Raw genomic sequence first — 25,489 nt, 5'->3', positions numbered from 1 at the left:
TTTTCACCGTTTTCCCGCCAAACTATCGCAACAATCGATTCATTCTGTCATTTCCTGGGGAAAGTCGAGCGCCTGTAATAACAATACCTTGGCGTATCAATTTATACAGGAAATTATGTAGTAACATAGAGCATAGGAAAAGGGAAAATGAAGTGGAAATAGGACTTGTTTCATTCAAATTTAATTCAAATTTAATTCCTTCTGATCGACATTAAACAATTTGATTGTCGATAGACTTCAAAAATAGCTTCTTCGAAGAAAATCGCTAACGCTTTTTCCGCGATTTTCTTTGAAGAAGCCATTTGCCTTTTCAACCATTTGCTTCCCTTGTTAGCCATCCCCAAACTGGGTACAATTTAAACACTTCGCAATTTAGCTCTCCTAAAGCAACAACATCACCACTTCACGCTATCTTTTGATGCTCTCCGCGATGGCTTTCTGGGACAGAACTTTCCGATAGAATGGTACCGGCGCGTCAACCGCCTGCCGCTCAAACAGACCCTTCTCCACCAAAAACCGTGGCCGGGGCAGTGCCGGTCGCTCGACCAAATAGTCCACCAAATACTTGACCGAGCGCAGGTGCCAGATGTCACGGAACAGTCGCTTCAAACTCCTCAAATCGTCCGGAACGTCTGGTCGCTCCACATCGCACCCGACCTGTGCATCGTCCTGCTTCCAACCGCTCCGCAGCTCCTGCGGCAATCCACGCCCGAAAGCTGTCCTTCTAATGCCACCCCTTGCCAGTGCCCGGTCCTGCTCCATCAGCCCTGCAATACGGTTCTCCAGTGCCAGCTGCGGCACGTTCCACTCCGTCGCCACCTGGCCCGGCACGGCCCGTATCTCCTTCGGTGCGATGCTGAGCGCCCGGGACGTTTCGTCGGCCGACTCGATCGAGAACAGTCGCTTCACCACGTCCGTCGTCAGGCTGGACCGGTCCGCGCCGAGCGTGTTCAGCCAGTCGACAAAGTCTTGCGCTCCCACGTCGATCAGCTGTTCGACCCGGTCGGCCGGCGGCCGGTCCGAGCAGCGTGGTTCCTGTTCGTGCAGCTTCGACCGCCACCGGACGCGGCCACGCGCCGGCTTCCGGAGAAAGTTTTCCATCCAATTTTCCACCCTCGGCGGAAGGGGTCGCGGTTTGGTGCGCGGGTCTATCGTCACCTGGACCGTGGTCGCTTTTTGCGCTGGAATTAGCGAGCCGAGTTCGTGGGACGGGCGGCTGCTATCGCCGTCGGTTGGGCGGGTGGCAATGGACGAGGGTGGCTGAAAACGGGGCGGAACCGCCTTTATGCAACGCTTCGTCCTTTCACGCAGCGCCGGAGACAGTGTGCGGTCCATGGTGCGTTCGAGGGGATACCGTTGCGTGGCCGCTTTCTGGCTTCGCTCGAACTCTTCCAGCAGGCGACATCGTTCGTCCCGGTCGTCAGCTGCGGCTGGGTCGTTGAATTCGTACCTCGACGGGCCTATGCGGTGCCGGGTGGTGCGGCTCATCTTCGTCGTCAGTGGCTGTATTTTGTTTGTTTTTGTCGTTGCGAAGAGGGCTACAGCATAGCCAACTATGATGACTATTTATTCGTAAAAAAGCATGGCTTTCTTTAAGCATGACTGCATCTTCTGGTTTGGTGTTATCATAGATATTACATATTGAATCGTTAATGCACTTTCCCTTTTACATTTTTTTATTTTAAACTATTTACTATCGACCGTTTACGTCCACATGGCGTAGTCATTAACTCAACTCATATCAAAACACATAAAAACATGCCCGTTGTGCTTTTAAATAAATAAATAAATAAATAAATAAATGAACGAGTAGGTCCAAATAGAGACTAATCAATCATTTTTACTGAATAAAATAAAATATAACAGTTTTCCCCACAAAAATAGCCTTTGCATAGCATAAGCCATGCCATATCGATTGCTGTTTTAACGTCTTTTAACATTCTTTGGAAGGTATTTTTTAAACTTGTTTGCAAAAATAAATCTACGACCATGCAAACTGCATTTGAGCAAATGTTTATATTTCAGGGCCAAAGCGGAAGGCACGCCAGTAGAAGGCCCGCGTTGAAATTGTAGAAGTACAGTTCAACAATTTTGGTTCAAAAAATTTTCATGGAAAACAGCTGGGGCCAGCATGGCCAGACAGTAAGGGGACTAGGGTATTATGTCGTCATTCCAATTTTCCGCCGAAAATCATCTCAAATAGTCGCATTGAGTTTTGGCGTCATTGCTTGTCGCTGGTGGGCGATTTCTGCTTCCTGATATGTTTGTTTATGCTTTACAGATACTGTTTCACTATTTGACCGGTTGCATCGACCTCCCGGCCAAGTGAACACAGCGAAGTAGCGACATTTCCCTCGATCTTCATTTTCCGCTACCTTAGAAACCTCAAGTCGTTCAGGGTCGTCGGCCATTCGGAACCGGGCTTGCGTTAGATGGTATGATTGGTGCATAATAGTGCCAAGAAGTTGTAGGTGCCAGGACAAGCTTATACGGCGTCTACAACCTAGCGCACGGAGTCCATTTTAGACGGTTCTTTGATTGCGCACGCTTCTAAACGAAGCTGCTTCACTATTTTGGCCACCATGGTTAAAGTTCGACGGATAGAGGGGTCAAATTTTGTCTGCAGACTCATGGGATAATATTATTGAAAGCGCAATAAACGTTTTATTAAACACGTTTTATTTATTATTACGCGCCTAAACACTTTGTTCTTCGAATAGTAAATGCGAACCTTTCTGGCGTCACACAGTATCAATTCAATAATAATTCCTTTACGCTCACATATTGCCGCTGTTGTTTTAATATAAATCTATGGTCTTTTAGTATATTTTTCAATGTGGTTAATAATTATTGCTTAACTAATATAGATACATTAACAAATGACATTGTCACATAGTCCATTGTATCATACAATAAAATTTATATTACACCTCTGAATTGAGAAAAAGTGTTCATACTTTTACCAGCTACCATGCGCCTCCATCGCAAAATACAGTCATTGCCACCTGATTTTGGCCTCAAGGGATCAATTTTTGACGGTGCGTATCAATTTTTGCCTCTAAGGCATCAATTTTTGACAGTGCGCATCAATTTTTGACTCTAACGCACCTATTTTTGTCTGTAAGTCATCAATTTTTGACTCCTATAGGAATCATGGCAATTTTACAAGGTATTTAAGCAATTTTTAACATTTGTGATCTTACATCTCCGCCGGTCTCGTAGTACAGTCGTCAACTGGTACGACTTAACAACATGTCCGTCATTGGTTCAAGCCCCAAATAGACCGTGCCGCCATACGTAGGACTGACTATCCTGCTATGGGGGGATCAATAAGTCACTGAAAGCCAAACCCACAAGTAGTGTGGTACAGACAGGCCTTGACCGGCAACGGTTGTTGAGCCAAAAGAAGAAGAAGAAGAAGAAGATCTTACATCTCATAAAAATTACAAAATCTGTGTAAATTGATTGTTTTTAGAGTTTTTTGAAACTTCTAAAATTGGCAAAACAATTGTTTTATTTTAAATTCTATCAATAACACTATTTACAGCTTAACTTAATTTCAATCATTTTAGAAAACACAGGTTCAGAAATTATGTAAAATTTTGTAAAAAAAAGCGATTGACTCACAGTCAAAAATTGAAGCTTTCGAGGCAAAAAATTGATGCGCACTGTCGAAAATTGATGCTTTCGAGGCAAACATCGTGACACGCTGTCAAAAATTGGTGCTTTTGAGACAAAAATAGGTGAGTTAGAGTCAAAATGTAGTGGTAACGACTGTAAAGTATTTAAAAAATATAGTATTTAAATATTTAATGTCACTTTCTAACCGTTCGATAAAGATTACCCTTAACTCTCCTTTAAAGAATGAGTTAAGAAATAATAAATAAATAAAAAAAGATTGTTAACTAAAAATCGTAATATTTTGCAGTTTTTATTCGTAGCTAAGACAAGGGAAACTGGAAAGCCCCTTTCTACCTACAGTGAGGTGCATCGATAGGGTGGGAAAAAAAGGCCCAGCAACGAAAACAACAAACCAGCATGCTATCTACCCCACCATCAAACCAAACGAAGCGTGTAGATAAAGCGACTATAAACCACAGCCTCTAGCAAATCAGGTTTCCCTATTCCGCAAGCCATAGGCAGACTATCCAACAATGAGGTGGCTCAGCAAATGCAACAGCAAAACCAAAGCACAACGGAGACAAGGTAGAAAGGTAGTGCAGAAAAAGAAGCAGCAACGCAAAAGCAAAACCAAACAAAAAGTATGATAAATATTTGCATAAAAAATGCCACCGGAAGCACTTTTCGAAGAATGGCGCGACAGCGTGTCCAAAAACGCAAATGCAAAATAGAAGAGAGAAGAAACGGAATACAAAAAAAAAAGATGGTAAAGTTTATTATGAGTTTCGTGCGAAACTCTGGGCACACCGGAGTTGAACACTTTTTTGTCTCTGTATATGAGTTTGTATAGCTATATTTCCCGTCTGAGTTGTGTGTGTGTGTGTGGATAGTGTGCGGCTTAAAAAGAGAGAAACTACCAGTTTTCGGTTAGTTACTTTAAATCATTTCACTCATAAGCGACACAAGTGGATCCAGAGCGGCTGGCGTGTCGATGACAAAATTGTGTTATGAATTGGATTAAAATGAAACACACGATGAAAATGATAGTTTACGGTTTGTTTCTCCATTCATTCAGAGTCGGTATGCTCTAACACGTGCAAAACTGTTCAAACTAAATACCTTCAAATGTAAATAACCTTAGTGCCTCGTTTTTTGTTTCGATTTTAAACATTTCTCATCCGAAGAAAGAAATACCCAACTTTATAACTTTTTCGATCATTTTCCCTGTCCATCAAACGTGTCAAGAAGCGCGCACTCGAGCTCGAACAGGAGACACCCGGGATGGAAGGGTAGGATCGATTCACAGTTTCACAACTTCTCACCTTGGCAGGGGGGTGGAATGGCAGCGTATGCACACACACACACATACACCCCGGGCTGGCGCTGTGCAGACAAAGTTTTATCTATATGGCCAAAGTTCGTGCCGAATTGGCCACTTACCATCGATTCCATCCGACATCCGGCGGCACTTTTTGACACCTTTACACGATGTGCGCCCATGTACACACACAGAGACACAGACCAGACTTTTCACCAGCAGCACGTTGCCATTTCCAAACCGAGTGTGTCCAACGGTGCTGGAAAGGCGAACGAGACGTGTAATGGTGTACTACACTTTCTTGATTCTTTCGAGTGTGCCCTCGAAACGCTTCCTTTTCATACTTTACCACCCCTGCTGGGGAATCAGAGAAGGGAATCAAAGTGAATGTGAATTTTTATACCACACACACAAGTGCTGAAATGCTTCGAGGTGTAAATGAAACACAAAAAGGCTACATTTAGCGTAGAGTATGGTTTTAGTTTAATTACACTCAGATTGATGTTTGATGTATTGACAAACGCTTCGCAATCATAACATTGATTTTAGTTTGTATTATCAATCAGCTTAATTGTTTGTTACTTTCAGTTATTAAAATTCTACTTCCACTTCCGTGCTCCAACGATGAACGACTTCAGTTCAGTACGGTGCACCACAATGAACACGACGGTTCTATTCTCTGTTCTGCTTGCAGGACTGCTTCAAAGGCTTTCAAACAAACATTCCTCGCTGTATGCAACAGTGGGAAGACTGGCCAAAGAAGCATACAGCTCACGATATCATAGTGTAGAACAGGTGTATGCTATAGGCATTCCCGATGAAGCGTTTGGTGAGTGGAACGCGTATGTACCGATGATAAGCCTGCAGGAGCCTTACACAATCCGTTGGAAGCTGGAAAACGCATTTGTTATCGTGAAAATTTCTAAGGTAAGTGTTGATAAAATGCTTCCATTGGATTATTTAGAGTAAAAGTGTATTGGCATTGGTAGTGACGAAGGATCAAGCTTTCACTCATTTCATGATCATATTGTAGTAATGTTGGCATCTTGGACCATACAATATATTCATGTTCTTATTGTAGCTCAAACTCACTAAATTTATTTGCCAAAATTCATAGTAAGCGATCGCTCCTGATCATCAACTTCTACTAATGAGTTGATAGTAAGGAGAGAGAGAGAGATAGAGAGAGAGAGAGAGAGAGAGAGAGAGAGAGAGAGAGAGAGAGAGAGAGAGTTAAAGCATTTATTGTGACATAATTATGAAATAAATTACTTAACTTACAAATGATTTTAATCGATATGTGTTAATTACCTGATTCTACTCTGAGTAAGAGTATTTTGGGAAGTTGAGAGATTGGATGGATTGAACTCAGCATGGAGCTTTTTTTATTGGCGTTTTTTATGACTCAATTTTTTGTGTAACTTGGCGTTACATATAGTGAGTTTAATCGCATTGGATTTGTTAAAGGGTTTATGGCGAATCTTCAAAGAGTGATTTCAAAATTAGCAACTCTCTCTAGCCACTTCCTTGGACTGGTTAATGCAAATGAATCTACCCGAGAATCGGAGTTTAGTTAGCATCAGTTCCAAGGCGAATATGGGGTAAGGATCAGTTCCAGAAACAAGATCTATTCAATGATCTGAATGAGTTCAGTGTCCGTTTCTGGGTTGGGATGTATAACATATCAATTTGAATGCTCCTATATAGGTCACCTGACAGGGGCGGATTCAGCAGTACGCAAACTAATCGGTCGCGTGAGATCCCCAGCATTTAAGGGGCCCCCGAGAAAAGGAATCCATAAGTAAATTTGTAATTCTGGTTCGGATTTCCTTACACGAGAAGTTGCTCGACACTTCAGATAGTCCTACATTCGTGTTGATCCGCCGCTGGGTCCTGAGTAGTGATGAACCCACTACTCCGATCCGACTCCGGTTATTGTTAGTCCGACTCCCACTCCTGCAAAACCGAAACCACTAATTTAACTCAGAGTCGGAGAAAGCTGGAGTCGGCTGGAGTCGTTCGAAGTCGTTCGGATTCGAAGTTAGAGTCGTCCAGAGTCCGTCGAAGTCGGAGTCATCCTGAGTCGCCAGAATCATCCGGAGTTGCTCGGAGTCGGTGAGACGGTCTGGCCGTCATTTCATTTCGCTTAGTGTTTTCAACTTTTGCTTTACTTGGGCACTTTGCAAACAGGCCTTTGTTTCTAAGAATAGCTTAACGAGGACTCCAACTCCAGCGACTCCGAAACCGATTCCAGACGACTCCGACACCCGATGACTCCGACTCCGGACGACTCCGAACGGCTCCTACCTTCCGGAGTCGGTTCCAAAATTTTCTGAATTCGATCGGTGTTAACTCCGGATTATTGCCAACTTTCGTTAGTCCTGCGGTAAAGTAGGTGCCGTATAACTATTACTCATGGGAAAGATGTGTGATCAATTTCAGAATTCGGATAGGTTTAGCAATACCAGCTACTTCTTTACCATGTTAGATCTTTTTTTATATATCCTTTGTTTTAATAATCTTCTGCTACTCATTACAGTTTCTAACACTCAACGTACTAAGCGCCATTCTATCACACGCACGAGATGTTGAAAAGGTTTTCCTTGCAGTAATAATAGATTCCCCGCCTAGTCATCACACCCTCAAACCGCTTACAGGAATGCTACTTAAACGAGGACTTCTGAACTATTGCATCATTCACACCAACACCCACGGAACTGAGCCTACCGTATTAAAATACGACACGATCGCGAACCACTTTCAATCGCACGATCTGAATCACACTTCAATCGAGCAACTATTTCCACCATTCCTCCGAACGTTAGAAGGCCACAAACTGAACGCCCTGCTCTCCGACAACTACCCTTACGCCTTCCTACTGTCCTCTGTCTGGGAAGGGGTGGACGCTTACATACTTACACTTGCCCGTGATCGCTTCCGGTTCGAGGTCCAACTCATCAATATGGCCATCAATCGACAGAATGCTCTCCACCGGATGGATCTGATCCGTCAGCGGCTCGAAAACGGCACGATCGACATTCACATGCCCCGGGCACATGTGTCCCGCTCGTACGTCAACGTCGATGTAGCGGCCGCCTACGAGTGGGAAGCATTGGTACTTGTAGTTCCAAAGTCGGACCAGCTAAACCTGACCAACATAATGCTGCAACCCTTCACGATCGAAGTGTGGACGATCGTACTTGCCTACCTGCTGGTCCGACAAATGATGAAACTGTTTTCCTTCTTCAAACGTCGCTGTAATCGATTCAATCTCAAGAAAACGCTCACATGTCGCTGGTCTTTTGGTTCGTTCGGCAGCCTGGCCACAGTAGGGGTGGAGCTGGTGTCTTTCCTGCTGATCGAAGCGTACCTCGCGAAGATTACCGAGTTTCTCCTCTACTGCCGCTTCCGGTCCGATCCTCAAACGTTGGAAGAGTTCTTTCGCTCCCCCATTCCCATCCTCATACCGCAGTACATGGATCCGCTGGTGGAAGCGCTTGGCCCGACCGTTGCTGCCAACTTTCACGCCAAACTGATCCGCCCGGATGAGTATGCCAAGCGGGCGGCAAGCTGTTGCGCTCGGATCCACACCCTGCCGCGGGCCGAGTATGTCGTGCGGATGGGAAAGTACTTCGATGCCACGCTGGGCCGCAAGCAGCTGTACATTCTGCCGGAGCAGCTGACGATAATACCGATGAGCTATCTGCTGGGGAGGAACTTTGCCTTCAAGAACTCGTTCGAGCTGTTCCTGCTGGCCGTGCACGAGAGTGGGCTTATAGGGCGGTACGTGACCGCTCATCGCAAGGACATGGCGATGATGGAGCGGAACTTTTTCACCAAAGGTTGGCTTACGCTGGCCGATCTGTTGCCACTGTACGTGCTGGTTGGGGCGGGTTGGTGCTGCAGCTTCGGTGCTTTCCTGTCGGAAGTGTTTGGGGTGCGCTTTAATCGATATTGGGCCAGGAAACGTGTCCGTCCCTTTGTTGCCGAATGAACGTTGGATCTAAATTATTTAAAATGATCCTCTAAAAAAATGGTAAAGCAATAAATGGATGTCCAAAAACTGGGTTTTAAATCACGCTACATGCATTTAATTTGTATAAATAAGTTGAAAACCAATGTTTACTTTATTGCTTTTCGTTTTTTTCGCAGTAAATGGGGTAAAACGAAACGAAACGGCCCCCTCTAGAGCACATCTAAGAATATTTTAAAAAGAATCCGCTATCTGCACTATTCACGATATATGCGTCATAAAAGTCAAATTTAACTAGTCGGCTAATGTTAATCCGTATTTCAATCTCTTGCCTTCCGTACTTTACACGCCAATGTCCAAAAACAAAAACACCTTCACTCGCGGTGTTGTGGTTTTGTGTTCCTGTTGGAAAACCGATCCGAACTGGAAAATCTGTCGCTCCAAACGGTTTTGCTGATTATTGTTCCTGCACCCGCCCCCTCGAAAAGGCTCTTGCGTCTCTTGCCCTCACACATGCAGCGACCGTATCGTCCGCACCGTCCGTAACCGTGCCTTGCCCTCCTCGCTCAGCTGCGGACAGTTGAGCGCGTTCAGCCACACCAGGCTGCGGCAGTGCCGCACGATATGTTCCACCGACTGGTCGGTGATCGCTTTACAGCTCTCGAGATTGAGCAGCCGCAGGCTGTGCAGATCGCGGCACAGGTACAGCACGGCTTGATCACAGATACGCTTGCACGCGTCCACCAGCACGTACTCCAGATGGGGACAGTCGCGCACGAGCGACGCAATGCCCGCCTCCGTCACGTGCAGCCCCCGCAGATCGATCTTCTTCAGCAGCGGGAACCGCAGCGCCATCAGCGCCTGATCGGACAGATCCCGGCAGTGGCTCAGGTTAAGGTAGCACAGCTTGCGCAGGTTCGCGATCGGGTAGAACCGTATCCGCTCGAACGGCATCACGATCGTGTCGAACACGTCCCGGTTGAAGAAGCTATCCCCGATATCGATCGTCCGCTGCAGATTCAGATACTCCAGCCCCTTCAGGTGCGAAAACGCCAGCTGCAGATCGTGTATGTTCTCGTACGTGCACTGGTACAGCGTGAGGCTGCGAATGTTCGGGCAGCGCTCGAAAAACCGTGGCAGCGTGTTGCGCGAAAACATTGCCGCCGACACGAACAGCTTCTCGAGGGCGGGGTTTTCGTACGCGCTCAGGTCGAGATTGCCCTTCAGCTGCGTCGCGTCCGTTATCTTCAGATAGTTCAGCTGCGGCATGTTGGCCAGAAACGACCGGTGCAGGTTGGTGATGCGGGCGACCCGCAGCTTGATGCGCTTCATCTGCGGCAGGAAGGCACTGAGGGCTTGCAGGAACTGTTCGCTCGCGGAGAACAGGTTTTCCAGGTTGAGGTGCACGATCGTGGGCTGCAACCGGGCCAGCAGCAGGATGTCGTTCTCCTTGATGGCGAAGCACGATTTGAGCGACACCTTGCGCAGCCGCAGCTGCTCGATGCGCCCGATCTGCTGCAGTATCACGCCGGTCGCCTTCGTGTAGCTGAGCGTGATCGCCTCCAGGGTGGCCCGCAGCGTCGCGACGAAGCTGACCAGCTCTTCGCCCCACCGCTCGTACGAGGAAAAGGTGAGCTTGATTGCTTTCAGGTTCGGGCAGATGCGCTTGAACAGGTGGAACAGCGCGTCGTACACGAACGAGGACCGTATCGTGAGCGTGTGCAACCGCTCCAGGCGGAAGTCGACCGGTGTGTCGTAGATGAGGTGGTCGTCAAGCTTGATCGATTTGATCGTCAGGGTGCGCAGATTGTCGCGCGTGCACCGCAGCACGCCCACCAGCGTTTGGCCGGTGATTGTGCAGTCGCTGAGCGACAGTTCCGCCAGCTGGGTGCCGATCGTTCGCCACAGCACCGGGGCGGGTGCGACCGTGCACGTCTTGAGGCACACTTTCTCGAACGTGCTGCGCGTGCCGCCCAGCACCCGGCACTGTTCGCAACCGTCCTCTATCCGGAAGTTGCGCAGGGACAGCACGAACCGACTCATCAGCGTACGGTTGCTAATCACTATCTCGTACCAGTGTCGGCAGGTTTGGCGCACCGAGGCCAGATCGGGCACGCGTAGGTGGTGAAAGATGGCCGTCAACACCTCGGTCGGCAGTGACTGGATGGTGGTGGTGGTGCTGGGGGTTGTGGTGGTAGTGCCCCCAGTGGGGACCGACTCGACGGAAGGCGATTCATCCATCGCACCGAGACGACGATGGCGACGGCGACTGCTGCTGAAAAGTGGGGAAAACAGTGAACTTGTTGGACTCCTTCCCCTTACGAGGACTACACTCTCACTTACCCTCGCGACCGAACAACGCAATGATGGTGGTGCGGAGAAAGTGTCGGGAAATCGGAAAAACGGAATTGCAACAGAAACAGCACGATTGAATAATACGAAACAAAGAGACGCAAAAAGGAGAACGAAAGTTGTTGTTTTCAATCGCAATTTTTTTCCCCTTCCGTTTTTTCCCCGTACAACATGGGCGAGGGTTTTTGACGTTCGAATATCGCTGCATCTCGCTCATTTTCGCTAGCCGTCCTTTACTTGCTTACAGTGCTCGTTTCGAGGTGAGCTACCGTGGTGTGTATGTTTTTGTTCGAATTGTCGTGCCATCTCTTTCGCGCATGTGGACGCTTGAAAAAATGTAAACAAACTCGGTGACTAATTTGTATGTGGAGCGAACAATTTTGTTTAACTTTTTACGCTTCTTCATGCACTTTTACATTTCAGATCTACAGTCTTTCTCCGAGTTACGCGAATAATGCGTCAAATATCACGCTTTACAGCCAAAATATGCTTGAGTAATAACAGTTTTTGAATGAATTTAGTTCAGTTACGCAATTTTTTACTTATTTGATGCGATTCGTATAGAAAATTCGGTTATTTCTGTGTTTTTGGTGATTTCAAACTTTGGGGAGAATCGCAACTTATTTTTTTATTATTAAATTGCACTAATTTGTCATCTGAATTGTAAAAAAAAATCGTGAAACTTTGCGATCTTCTGATGCGATGATCGTCTTTCTAGGTGGACTACTCTCGGCTGAGCATTTCGTGCTGGCATGGCCAGGATGCCAATCATTCTCCGGGTCACTCGGCACAGGCATGCCTTCCTTCATTCTCGTCTGGTCCCGATCGGCGACAGGTGCTCCTCCACTAGCTTCAGCCCTCTAGCTCCCTTGTGGTGTCCTGCATGTAGTGCCATGCGGCAGATCGATGCGCAGAGCGCTCAATCACCTTCTTCCCGTGGCACGCGGCCACTATTTGACATGTACCAGTTATTGTATCATGCTGACCTTGCCTCCATCAGGCAGATGATCCCTAATATGCGTTGTGCAAACCGGAACATCGTGCTTTAATTTAAATAAAAACTTATCACAAAATTTTCAAACGTTCTTTCTTACTCTGTACGAAACAATCAAAAGGAAAGATTTGAGAAATTGTTAAGGCCGGGCTACATTGATCGTACTCCGAGGTGTAATTTTTATATTCACTAGCGCATCTGGCGGCGGCTGACCGAAGCATTTTGCCAAACAATTTGGAGCCGTTCCAGAAAATATGTTATTTTTCCATGTTTTTCACTTTAACTGGACTGAGAAAGCTTTGTAATTGATACATAAACATGTTGTGCAAGTATTTCAACCGTTTTCGCGTCAAAAAACGATGAAAAAACTACTTAATTTTGAGATCCGGCACGACCATTCCCTCGATGACCAAAAAAAGCTTCCACCAGCCGCCGCCAGATGCGCTAGTGAAAATCAAAATTACAGTACGGAGTACGATCAATGTAGCCCGGCCTTTATGATCTTGATGACATTTATTTTTATTTTTATGTACAGGTGGTCCCCGAGATACACGATTAATGGGGACCGAAATCGGCAGCAAAATACCGCGTAACTCGAATTTCCGCGTAAGTCGAATCTTGTGATTTCCAGCCAAAATATCACTAATTTTCGTGCAATTTTGCCAGTAGGGGGTGGTTTTAGCCACTGAATTAATTATTTGATATGCTTCTAATGAATTGAACAGTTTTAAACCTTTTGAAATGGTATTTTACATTCATCAATACGGAAATTATTTGGTATTTCACAATGGATGTGTCAAATCAGTACAATTTGCTCAAAGATGACAGTTCTTTGGAAAACCGCGTATCTCCGAATCCGCGTATAAGAGGTACTGTGTATCTCGGAGACCGCCTGTAGTTATTATCCACGCGTGAGCTATGGCCAAACCCAAAATGGTGTTGCCTTCGGTCCTCGATGCCATGGCAATGTTGCGTATTGACTGGGAACAAGAAGAATAGCAGGGTGACGTGGGAAAATCTTCCGAAACCTATTTTATGCATAGCGGAATCTATTTTATCACATACAGGGTTTCCCACAAATTATTGGTTGGTTTCCATAATTTTCAAAACCATAAATTGGCATGGCACGCGAATGGCCTCGTCAGAACCAGCACGGAATAAATAAGGGTGGGGAAGGAAGTAGTGGATTTTTTTATTTTTTTTTTTGGCCTTTTAATTTTGCCCACCAACACAATCGCACACCAGCGCGAGCATTTTTGGCGGCCATCTTGATCGCTCAAAAAACCTCGCTCGAAAGGTCAAAAACCGTCACAACGACTTACAAAAAGCATCGCCATCGAGGGAAAATCGCTCCGATTTGGAGCGTTGGCGAGCTCAGGACAATCGGTTTTTGCCCTGCGGGCCCACCAGCTGATTGTCAACAAACAAACGTCAGCCACAAACCGGATTGAAATCAAAACAAACGAGACAACAAAAAAGGCTATTTCATCGCAGGTTCGTGGCTGCAAAAGTGTGCTAAAATGTTTAATTAACTACACTATGTGCTTCTTTTCAGTGCTTAATTATTTCTAAACCATCAAGCTAGCATTAGACGCCCACGATGTGGCCACTGATTATGCAATTCATGCGGTCCAACGCTGCCTACATCACGCTCCCGATAGCCACATTAGTTGGCGTGATAGGGTACAACATCGAAAGTCTCCTTTCGGACAAATATACTCCATACAGTCGTAAGATAGAAACGCTCCTGAACACCTACATGAATTTCAGTATGATGCAAATTTTAATGCTTAATTTATAAATCGCATTTTCAGCTTCCATCCAGGAGAAACGTGCAGAACGAATTACGGACGACGAGAGGCTGAAAGCGGCGACCGATGTGGAAAAGCTAGTCTACAAGGAGAATGTACTTGGGCGAAACCTTTCGCCATCGCTGGAGAAAGGAAAGTAGCATTAGAAAGAGCAGCTTATTAAGTTTGTAGTCGTAGGAGGAAAATATGCAATAAACCTGAGCCTAGGGTATGTATGTGTGCATTGTATATGTAAAAAATAAGTATTAAAATAAGAGGAAAGAATGAGAAATCATATCCAAAATATATAATTTCTTCAATTTCACAATTAGCTGTGAAGATTTTAGAAACTGTTATACAACACGCTGTATGACAGAGTGGTCACACGTTGACTTCTGTGCTACGGTATTGGGCTATGACACACTGGCCTCGTTCATGATATACTAAAAAACTTAAATTTATTTAAATAAGTAAACTGGCTAGTTAAGATTTAACATTTATTGTTGCATAATTGCTAGTTGAAATAGCTGTAAAACCAATTTTATTTTATTTATGAATTAATTTTACAATTTTTACTTTACGAAAAATATCCTTGCAATACTGCTGCAAAGGATTATCACATCCTTACTTTCACTACTTTCATGTAAAATTCGTTAAACTAGTTACTTTTTCCATCAACAATAAATCTACAGAACAAAATATAATCTTTGTTTGCAGATCGAAAGAAGAAGACTTTCAACTGCTTTACTGGGGTTTAACATACTGTGATATATGGTTAAAGCAAATTCATACATCACGAACAATCAGCTTTTCGCGATTCATTGACTCCGAATAGAGTAGACTAGTAACGTTGGTAAAAACTGCAAGGAAAATTGCTGGAGGTGGATCACCTATAGAAATCACCCAATGCTTGGATACTTTAATATGTTTATAGCTATTACTAATTATTGAATGCAGCGCAGGACAACCTCATCAATGGGCTACATGGTGATAAAATGGGCTGGATTAACCTTCATAAGGAAGAGAATTCTTCATAAGGAAAAACTGTCTCGACAGGGCACACAAAAAATCTGGAAAAAGTCTACCCGTTGAATCCTTCTTTTGCTAGGTTTTTAGGGTTTTATTTAATAAAACTCTGTTTTTTACATCCGTTTTTTTCGAAAAAAACGTATTCATTGCAAACTTTTTTTTAACGGAAAAATAGAATTATTCATTGATTGAAAAGAAAAACTATTTTTAAAAAAGCTCAAATGATTATTTACATGCACATGAAAACATAAATTAAATATAATACTTATAATAGTAATAAGAGGATACATCAACGCAATTCTTGCATGATCAAGCACTTGACAGAGTGAATCCTATCAATAACCAGTGCCATTATAATGAACGCGTCAAAAGGTTCTAGAAATAAACCCAGTCCTAGTGATAAAAATAAGCGCAACGGCATCTCTTTCTCTGGGTGGTAGGTATTCTCCATTCATCAGAAATTGCTCTCCAGCAAAGCAAACTGCGTGAAAGATCAACTGCCCTAACACAAATTAAGAACCCACCCCAAACGTGACGTCAGCCGCTGTACAAACACAATAACGAACGATCCAAATCCACTCAAAAGCTCCCCTGCGGTACGAGATTTGATGCGTGCCAAAATGTAGACAATCATTCTGCTCAATATTTACGCGCCCGTACAGTACGGGCCACGCCAACAGGTGTCCTCTTCGCGGCTCTAAAACCCCCTTGGGTCCCATCAACCCAGGGTAGCGGAGGGAGGGAGGCCCATCTTTGATTGAACCAGTTTTTGTGCCTTTGCAAACGACCTATCCATTTCCTAAAACCAGCCCTGCACAAACAAACCAGCTACGCAAGGGAGCAGGTTGCGACAAAGGATTGGGCTGTTCTGTTGGACCCGTGTGGAAGGTGGCAAACACTGCTTTTTGTTTAATGTTGCTGCCGATGGCTCTCGCCCCTGATGGTAAGCCATACTAAGGCTCCGACGTCATTATCCTCGCAGCCGTGCTCATATCGATTCCACTCCACCGCTACCGGCCGACCGACCAACCGACCGGCGCAAAGTCACCGGAACGAAACGCCCTTAAGAGTGTATAGCCCGCGAGCATTTCGCACCAGTGCGAGTCGATCATTCGAGCGCGCAACATCTGATCTGAGTAGAATAGCTGGGATCGCTCGCAGCGAATCACTGTCCGGACGTCCCGGTTTTTTTTTGTGTGACAAAAGTGTACCAGTGTGAAGTGGAAGTTTCGCATCAGAACATTTTAACAAAGCCATGAAGCCTACCACCAGCTCGATCGCTTTGCTGATCCTCGTGATCGTACAGTGCACACTGGCCAGCCCAGTACCTCAAGTAAGTTGTTTGAGTGTGTGGGGGTTTTCTGTTTTTTATTCGTTTATTTCTGTGTCACGCATGAGATACGATCAGCTTCGATTTGCTAGAATGGACAGTGTTTGATATGACGTTGGTCGTGAGGTATTTTTTCAAAACTTGAAGCACTGTGTCGTCGTTTGAAAATCGTGAGAAGCATTACGATGTGAAGCCACTTGGTGCAGATGGCAGCGAATTGCAAAGATCGATCCATTTCATTACCATACAAAAGCCATTGGATGGGTGAAGTGTGAGCATTTTTGTATTCCCTTAATGTGGGTTCTTTTCCCTCACTTCTCTCACTAGGATCGTGTCCTATATCAGAAAGTGCGGCCATGAATTAATATCATTGTTCGCAGTGATGACACGGTTTGGAGGTGGAAAATACCATACTGTCAATACAATATGTATGCTTTGCTAGAGGTAGTTAGGAATGTTTTCAACTGTCGTTAACGCGTGATTCATGATAGGTGTGTTAGTACAATAATTATAGGGGCGGGAGTAAGATGAACCTTCGGGTTCGTTGGTGATCGTGATGTTCCTGCTTGATCTCTAATTTTGAAGTGAAAAACGAGGCAAAAAAAAGATGTTTCTAATAATTACAAGACTTTTTAATGCAAAAAATAATGCTCATGATCAATTCGTCATGGCTTGTCAGGAATCATTTTTAAACGATTGTTTTTCTCAAGAATTGCTTAGTCATAGCTCGCCCATTACTTACGCCCTTTGGCACATGTCATGTTAAATCATTCACAATTAATTTTTTTTGTTTTAAATTTCGAATCTTCACCTTGCCCCATGGCGCATTAGAAACAAAGTCATCGAACAAAAACCCACACCGACAAAATAAGTTTTCTTATCCAATCAGCGCAAAGGACGCATCGCTTCACAGTTCGCTGCCCTTCTGCAGAAAGCTGATAAAAAAAATAATCTGATGATGATGTTGGCATCGCTTCGTTATTATTTTTTTTTTTGCTACTTCCACATGGAAGGCTAAATTACATGCCTAGGTGGGCTAATCGCCGTTTTCTACAGGTGTCTGTTTCACCGCACGAAGTCTCACTATGCCTTACAACGCTTCAGAATCCACTCTCGCGAACAAAGCGAAAGGGGCAATGTAAGAAAATGGGATGAAAAAGCAACTTATCTGCTACTACTACTACCCCATCCCAAATTTGTGCTAAAACAAACCGGTGACACTGTTTAAGGTCTACTTTCTGCGGGATCTGGCTTTTTTTTGGGGAGTGATGATGCGAACCACCGTACGATTATTTGAATAATGCATGAGCTTTAGGGAAGAGTCTGTGTTGTGAACTGGTTTGTGTGTGTATGTGACAGAGAGAGAATATTAATGCTAAAAACAGTTCCAGCCTCCAAAGCACTTTTGCTGGTTGGCTGCAAACAGCCGCTACAACGAAAGACTTGCGCGCGCGCGCGCGCGCGCATGAAACAAAGGCGACGAACCTTCCTTTGAGGCAAGCTGTAAATCGGTATCGCCGGTTTGTCGCTATCACGCACCGTGGTTGCAGTTGCTAGCAGTTGGTCCGAAATAAAAGTAAAAGTTGCCTCTCCTTTGCAGCCCGACAGGAAATAGATCATGGTACAAGCTGGGTGATATTACACTTGACATTGACCATCGCTTACTGTTCGATGGTCGTGTTCGATGCAGCGTCTCCCTCAGCGGCTTTGAGCGGTGTGAGAGGGAATGAGTGTTTTGGGGGCTTTTCCTTAACACTTAGTTAGTTAGTGACGCGTTCGGTGAATCAACTGATCTTCATCTACGTTGTTTTTTGTTTCATTATTTACTGTCTCAGTAATCTGAGTAATTAAACCATTCCGATCTAGCGCTTGCTGCCGGTCGGTCTGAACTTTGCTCCTACTACGTGTTCCCCGCTGTGTTGCGATGCTTCTAGATGAATCAATCCTTCATTAGCTTCTGTAACACTTCCAATATTTTCCGTGCACTTAAAGAGTCACAAAAAAATAAACGTTCTCGAAGGTCATTTTATAGGTGAGCTGTTTTTTTTTGTATTTCTTCTACCCCTATTACACCCTGCATCTCTGATTGATTAGTTTCAGCAAACGGGTCATGCAATCAACTGCGATTTACTCGTCTTCCTGACTGGGGTTGCTGCCTGCTTTTTTTTCTGCCATCGCTAGTAGAAAATAAAACTACAAGCGGTACAAATACTTGGCTGGCAATCGTCGTGACGGTTGAGAGAATTTTTCAGAGAATATTAAACATTGACCAGGGAAGTTGCCGCATTCAGGCATGGGCAGAGAATGGCACAAGTTTTCTACATATGTATGAGAATGTATGTGACGTGCAGGATAGATAAAACTTCCGTCAGTAATGCTAAATGTTGCTAAAACAGGTTTACGCGCAGAGAGAGAGAGAGAGACGATGGTTGAGCTTACGTTCCATTATGCCTGCTTGCTTAAGAAACCAGTCACCAGTGTGATCCTTTTTCTCCAGACCATCTAAGGAAGAATACTGCAGCTCAAATTACTGCAAAGGTATAGCTTCATAGGAATGAAATTGTCAATTTATTCGGTTTTTGGAACCTTTGAACTTACGAAACAGCACTCATCTTCCTCTCTTTTCACCGTAATTTGCTTAATAAATTGCCAGTTTTTGATTCTCCCTCTCGAGTGGGAGTTTCCAGTGTCTCAAACAAGTTTGTTTATGCATACGAAGCCATCGCCAGACCGAGAAACTCCTCAAGTGGCAGAAGCTTTGCAAAAAAAAAAAACTGCGACACTGATCATTCCCCCTCTCCAGCAGTGGCATTTGTGCTGCACCCTTGGTACCCTCCCGGACACGTCACACAGATTGCGATTTATCAGAATCAAGATCGTGGAATTCATGCACGTCTAGCGTAGAGCTCGATCGAACACACTACCGCGTGGTGACGCGTGCGACACGGTGACGCTCGGCAGGTAGAACGATCAATTATCATGTGATGCGATCAGAGCACCGTTGTTCGTTTCGTGCCTTTTATTAATGATGTGATTGTGTAATATCGCACCCGAGAAAGATATCAAAACTGGATGTTGCAAACGCTCTTTTCCTCCCTCCTGTTCCTCCAAATACTGACCGACCCGTGCTTGTTCCGGTTTCACATCTCTGTTTTTGCAGTTTCTCACCTTCCGCGATGGGAAGTTTGGCGTCAACTTTGGCGGCTACCATGCGGAGGCCGGTTTGGGCGGTCTGCTGACGGGCAACAGCGCACACGGTGGTTTGTCTGCTTCGGCCGGCACGCCCCACGGTCAGCAGGCCGGTGCCGGCATCGGCGGACTGCTCGGCGGCAACGGTAACGGCGTGTTGGGTGGCTTCTTGGGCGCTTTCGCACGGTCGCCGGGCTATTACTAATCGCACGCACTATTTTCTACACGCGCCCCGTTGTGTGTCGGTGCATGCTGACGACACACATACACACACAAACGAACACGTAGATGCACACAAAGAACTACCGGTTTGTGTAGAACAGGCATCCGAAAGTTGTGAAATGTTGTTTTTTTTAATAAACTAAATTTATTTGTCGCTTTGTTCTGAATTGTTAAATCACTAACTGCATGCTCTTAATGTGTGTTTCTTCTAACTGGTAAATGTGTAAAAATAAAATACTAACCGTTCTAGAATAAAGCTGCCTAACCTTGAATGTGTTTTTGATTGTTTGTACTTAATCCGAGACGCATTTAACCACACAACAACAAACAACTAAACACACGGCAAGTAGTTCGGCATTGGTTGCACGGGAAAAGGGGAAAGATAACTAATCCAAACCCTTCAGAAGGTCAATGGCTTACCGGAAGAAACGACCATTCTCAGAACGGACCGCGGGCGGAGCGTACGCTGGAGCGACGGCCGGACATGGCGTTGGAGCTAGTGCTGCCATCGGCGGTGGGCTCGATGGTGCCGGCGGTGCTGGAGGCGCCGGGGCCGAATCGCACGCCGGAGGAGTGAGCAAAAAGGTCGTCCGGCTGGGCCAAACGAACCAGGGTGCTCCACCAACGGAGGTAAGAAAGGAGAGACACCTCGATCGGACTGTTTTTGAACCATTTGCTCTGCTTGAAAGGTCGTAATTTCGAAGGAAACCGGAGCTCACCATCAAGGAAACTTTGAGCGTATCGACGATCATCACGTGAAGGAGGTGCACACCGAGCTGAGAGCGCCAGCACCGCAGCCTGCCCCGGAGCACTCCTTCCGCAAGACGATCTACAAGAAGAAAGTGATAAGCCACCCGCATAAGGTAATATAGAAAAAAAACCCTCCCTTTTACTCCCTAAAATGTGAGGAAATGTGAACTCAAAATTGGATTGCTCAAAATTTAACACCACACAAAACAAAACACACCCGCGCAACATGATCTTTCCTGATTGTCTAGGTCGTCGTACACGAAACACATCACACCGGAGGGCCTCCCCCGCTCGACCTAACTCGATTCTTCGACTTTCAATCATTCACCAACTTGGGGGCACAGTTTGCTCATCCTGCACCACTACCACCACCACCACCACCACCACCAGCGGCACCGATCGTACAAAAGACGTTTGTGAAGGAAGTGTCCTATCAGCCGATCCAAACCCCTACATACCATAAAGAGGTACAGCCACCATCAGATTGGATTTCGGTCGCTTGCAATCTGCAATGCAGAGCACCATTTTAGAACTTTTTCGTTTTAATTCATCGCCGCTTACGCTTGTACATCTTCATGCCACGAAAGCACACTACACACATACACTGCAACATCATTGTGAATATGTTCATTTGATTCAATTGGCACACCGTTTATGACCATAACAGGATCATCAAATAGCTTTGGTAATCATTATCATCCTCCCAAAACCGTTTCAGATTCACACTCGTATCGATTCGTCCAACGGGCATAGCGGTGGACACAGTGGTGCATCCTCCAGCACGCACGTCGTTGCAAGCTCGACCCACAATTCAAACTTCTGGAACGATATCTTCAACGTACGTTGGGCTTATTTTATGCTCATGTCCTTTAATTCCTATTAGCTAATTTAAATTATTATTTTATACCTACAGATTCCAATCTCTACCCTGACCGCAGTCAATCAGCTTTTGAACAACAAAGCCGGCAGTGGAAGTCTGCACGTGGAAAAGCGCATAGAGCACCATTAAATGTACCGCTCGGAGGATGGTGCATGATCAAGCTTCAGTACTTTTTGGACTACTTGTGTCAAGTAAAATGGTCTTCACATTAAATACACGTTACAAAAGTTGTAACAAAAAATAATTGTGTATATTAGTTGATGCTAATTTCATACGAAAGAAAACACGAAAGTTGTAGGTTAGCAATTGAACAATTGTTTATTGTTTAGGTAAAGTTAAAATTAAGCTCTCATTAATTCAACAAATATATTTGATGTTTACTTATTAATCATGTGTTTGTTAAATGCAAATTTATGAAGTTGTTAGATTCTTTTAAGATTTTATTACGGTAAATTTGGGGCTATTTTCCTACTAGCTTTTGTAATTATTTATTTACTCTATTTGCAAATGCTCGAAATATAAAGATCCTTTACAGATCATTATTTGATTCTAAACATAACGAAAAAAAAAAACAGATTACACATTGAACATTAGATTGCAAATCTTTTTTTTTTGTATCATTTTAACAGAATGGTGCTCATAATAATAATCTACTATCTGGAATAATATTGTATAATTTTATTATGGAGGTAGCGCTATTTGTGCAATTTTGCATTGTGCGCTACATACATACACATCAATAGAAAAAATGCCATGCTTGATGCAAAACTGATTTCTAATTGATTTTTATCGATTTTTATAGAGTTACAGTGATGGTCGACCGATTAGAGGTAAAATTTCAGTTAGTACACAACTTTACATATTAGTTCAACGTTGCTTAAAGCATTCGACAGCCTAGGAGTGCCCAAGTTGAAAAAACAGCCTGCTTTCTTTGTTACTTTGTAATTGTTAATTTAAGTTGACAAGATTGTTCCATGTAAAGTGTTTGAGAAGATGCAGAAGTTGTATAAAGTGCTCAGTCAGATTTTTAAAAATAAATGTTGCACCATCGCAAACCAATCACGATGCAGAGTCAATTCTACTAAAAACAAAACTCTTGATCGTTGGCTTTTACTCATTTTCTTTTGATTTTGTAATAAAATTACTTTAGTATTTTGTGGAACCAAAAACATCCTAATTTTATGGTTTTTAATCTGAGAAGAATGTAAAATACTAAATTTTCCATGATTTTCCACCCAAAACCGTTAACGAAATGCGAACCGGTAATGTAACGGACATTTAACGAAACGTTTCAAACCGAACCAACCGTTTCAACGCCCGCAGGCCAAAAACCGGTTTATGCGAGCTCGCCAACGCTCCAAATCGGTGCGAATTTCCTTCGCTGGCGATGCTTTTTGTAAGTAGTTGTGAGGGTTTTTGATGTTTCGAGCGAGGGTTTTGAGGGTTCAAGATGGCCGCCAAAAAGCTCGCGCTGATGTGCGATTGTGCTGATGCGTAAAATTAATAAAAAAAAAATACAAAAAAATAAATACACTCCACTACCTTCCCCCCTCATTGACCTCGCGGAGTCCTACATTTCATGTGTGTGCCATATTAGCATCAGCGCTCCGCCGTCTCACTTGCTCATACGTGTTCCGCTATTGCATTAGCTGATTCGGTGGTGGCTTGTTATGTACAGTCTTCATTTGCGAGTGATCTTGACGCTGAAGGAATCGGGGAAAGCCGGTATTGAACTTTAAACTATTCAACTAATAAATCGCATAAAATAGATTTCCAAAAATTTTCCCACCTCACGCTGTTCCCAGCCAACACGCAACATTGCCATGGCATCGACGACCGAAGGCAACACATTTTTGTTGTTGGCCATAGCTCGCGCGTTTGGTACTGCATGTATAATAACCACCGACAAACCGACGTGACACTGGTGTTACAAAAGTGTCCCACACGAAAGTACTGTCATTTACCAGTGAGGCGAACACTTCTGTCAAAGTAAGCTCTGTTCACTGCTGCTTCGATGTAAACAACTTTTCTAAATACAAATTGTGCAGGAAGTGTGAGGCACGATTTTGTGAGAATTATTGAACAAAACACCCAGGAAAATCATTTTATAAGTTTCTAAATCAATGCAAAAGATGTGAGAACTACATAAAACAATACGCATTAGAATTTGCGAAGAAAAACAAAAAGGGGATTAAGCAGTTTCTTCTCTGTGTCAGTGTAGTAAGCGAAACATTATAGAGATGGCGCTACCCAAGCGCCACAGATTAAGCTTAAACGACTGGAAAATTGAATATCCATAGAAAAAAAATGAAAGCTCCACAGCTTCATTGGTTTGATCAATAGATGGCGTATTACAACTCATCATTATATTGCTATCCTTTTCTTGCAATGTATTTCGACAAGTTGCATTTTATTATGACCTATATAGCCTTCTAACTTTCCGAGCAAAAATCTATATGAATGGTCGTGTGGTCAGATACATGGGTATCAACACCAACGACCATCACTTAAATCTCACTTGCTTCAGTACTGGTGGTTTCCATTGGAGTTTAGTATTTAAACAATCGTATCGCCGTTCTAGTTCTAGCGATGCATAACTTCAATGCGAAACCATACAACAGTACAGAGGAAATGAGAACCCAAGTAGCACAATTCTGTTAAGAAACCGTTAAAAGTATGCCTAAAAGTATTACTTTTAGCTTTCCATACAGCAGTAATTTCAGGGCTTAAAACACTGCGTAACGCTTTCCTGGCTTCGTTAAAAATTCAAATTTCGCCGGTATTTTTAACGAAAAATATCAAACTCAACGAACAAATCGACAGAGATGGCTGTATTGCTCTGTCTCATTCTATATGCATTTGCTAGATCTTCGTTAAGTTACAACAGAAGGTGTTAATATTTCATGGAATAAATGCATAAATTCACCACAAATACTTTTATTCGACATTTCATCGTTTTGTCACTGCATATTGTCACTGTATCACATAAGTTTCTTTCATTCCATGGGTTTCTTCCATTATATCAGCATGGAGGTCAGCTGCAGCCGTGTACGAAAAGCATGATGTCCAAACGCTATCCAAATCAAATATGCTGCGGAATATAAAACTTATGTAGCTCATGTGAAGATAATGGTAATATCGATACACTGACCTGTTATAAAATCATGATGACACACAAATTAAACAATAGCTGATAAAAGTTGTCGCAGACGCTTGGTTTTGTTGCCATCTACACACAAGCTACACACACGAAGCTTGACGAACTTTTTGACATAAGAAATGGAGGCGCCATGTACGTGACCATGTACAGTATGTCTCAAAAATTATCGTCATCAAGAGCATATTATTTTGCCCAAGAAAATATACATTTTTATGAAAAAATTTCTCATTTGCAAATATTTCATACCCTTTATCAAACTCTTCACATGTATTATTTGAAAATATGAAATATAAATTTTTTATTTTTAAATTCTTTTTTTATTATCACCGCAGCTTCAAATAGAGGAATAAAAGAAAACACATAGTTTTCAAACAGTTAATAAAAAAATAGTTTGGTGTAAAAATAAATACGCATTATTACATAAATAAGAATGAAAAATGATTTTCCGAATATTGAATAAATTGGAAATGGTGTACATAAAATTTGAAAAACACTGTGTGTTATAGTAACCCGAATCGAAAAAAACGAGTGTAACGGAATACGTCGTTATGATGTAACGCTGGCAAATGTCATATTCTCTTAAGAAACTCTATTTGATTTTTAAAGGCTTTAAAAAACTGTTAATAATCAAATAGAGTTTCTTAAGGCTACTTGGGAAAGCTCTCCTCCAAGCGATGAAGCTCAACTGGTTGGGGTATCCCACCAACAGATAGCGCCACCAGCTTTTTTGCTATTTTTAGAATGCATGAGTCGTTTGGCGTCTGCTAAACGAAGTCTTTCTATATTCCGTTTAGGTAGAGAACTTGAGTCGTTTAGAAGCCGTTTAGTGGTCGTTTAGTGGATTTGTGGCACTTGGGTAGTGTTTAACGTATTTTCATTTG

General features: G+C 43.7%; 4 protein-coding genes across 6 annotated transcripts; 2 read left to right on the top strand and 2 right to left on the bottom strand.

The window, feature by feature from the left end:
- Positions 1-168: 168 nt before the first annotated feature.
- LOC121594493 lies at positions 169-1,562 on the bottom strand. The gene has a single exon (XM_041917795.1). It carries the CDS (start codon positions 1,486-1,488, stop codon positions 409-411), a length of 1,080 nt encoding a protein of 359 aa, XP_041773729.1. The 5' UTR covers positions 1,489-1,562; the 3' UTR covers positions 169-408.
- A 7,525-nt stretch (positions 1,563-9,087) lies between these two features.
- Positions 9,088-11,436, bottom strand: LOC121593564 (F-box/LRR-repeat protein 2-like). 2 transcript variants are annotated; one of them, XM_041916033.1, is made up of 2 exons: positions 11,256-11,436; positions 9,088-11,187 (listed from the first exon to the last, which is right to left on the bottom strand). In XM_041916033.1, exon 2 carries the CDS (start codon positions 11,151-11,153, stop codon positions 9,420-9,422), a length of 1,734 nt encoding a protein of 577 aa, XP_041771967.1. In that variant the 5' UTR covers positions 11,154-11,187; positions 11,256-11,436; the 3' UTR covers positions 9,088-9,419. The 2 variants fall into 2 exon arrangements, with proteins under 2 accessions (XP_041771967.1, XP_041771966.1); XM_041916032.1 differs by having other exon boundaries at positions 9,088-11,184.
- Positions 11,437-13,612: 2,176 nt separating this feature from the next.
- LOC121592985 (small integral membrane protein 12-A) lies at positions 13,613-14,280 on the top strand. Its single transcript, XM_041914968.1, has 3 exons — positions 13,613-13,752; positions 13,814-13,988; positions 14,073-14,280. Exons 2-3 carry the CDS (start codon positions 13,859-13,861, stop codon positions 14,207-14,209), a joined length of 267 nt encoding a protein of 88 aa, XP_041770902.1. The 5' UTR covers positions 13,613-13,752; positions 13,814-13,858; the 3' UTR covers positions 14,210-14,280.
- Positions 14,281-16,087: 1,807 nt separating this feature from the next.
- Positions 16,088-21,692, top strand: LOC121593504 (one cut domain family member 3). 2 transcript variants are annotated; one of them, XM_041915877.1, is made up of 7 exons: positions 16,090-16,410; positions 19,568-19,742; positions 20,261-20,448; positions 20,508-20,681; positions 20,817-21,035; positions 21,287-21,406; positions 21,482-21,692. In XM_041915877.1, the coding sequence occupies exons 1-7, from the start codon at positions 16,333-16,335 to the stop codon at positions 21,575-21,577; spliced, it is 1,050 nt and encodes a 349-aa protein (XP_041771811.1). In that variant the 5' UTR covers positions 16,090-16,332; the 3' UTR covers positions 21,578-21,692. The 2 variants fall into 2 exon arrangements, with proteins under 2 accessions (XP_041771812.1, XP_041771811.1); XM_041915878.1 differs by lacking the exon at positions 20,817-21,035 and having other exon boundaries at positions 16,088-16,410.
- The last annotated feature ends 3,797 nt before the right edge of the window (positions 21,693-25,489 follow it).

This window comes from Anopheles merus, chromosome 2L (assembly GCF_017562075.2).
Source record: "Anopheles merus strain MAF chromosome 2L, AmerM5.1, whole genome shotgun sequence".
NCBI lineage: Eukaryota > Metazoa > Arthropoda > Insecta > Diptera > Culicidae > Anopheles > Anopheles merus.
The sequence above is the reverse complement of the archived record's forward strand: the minus strand, read 5'-3'. Positions and strand labels throughout refer to the sequence as shown.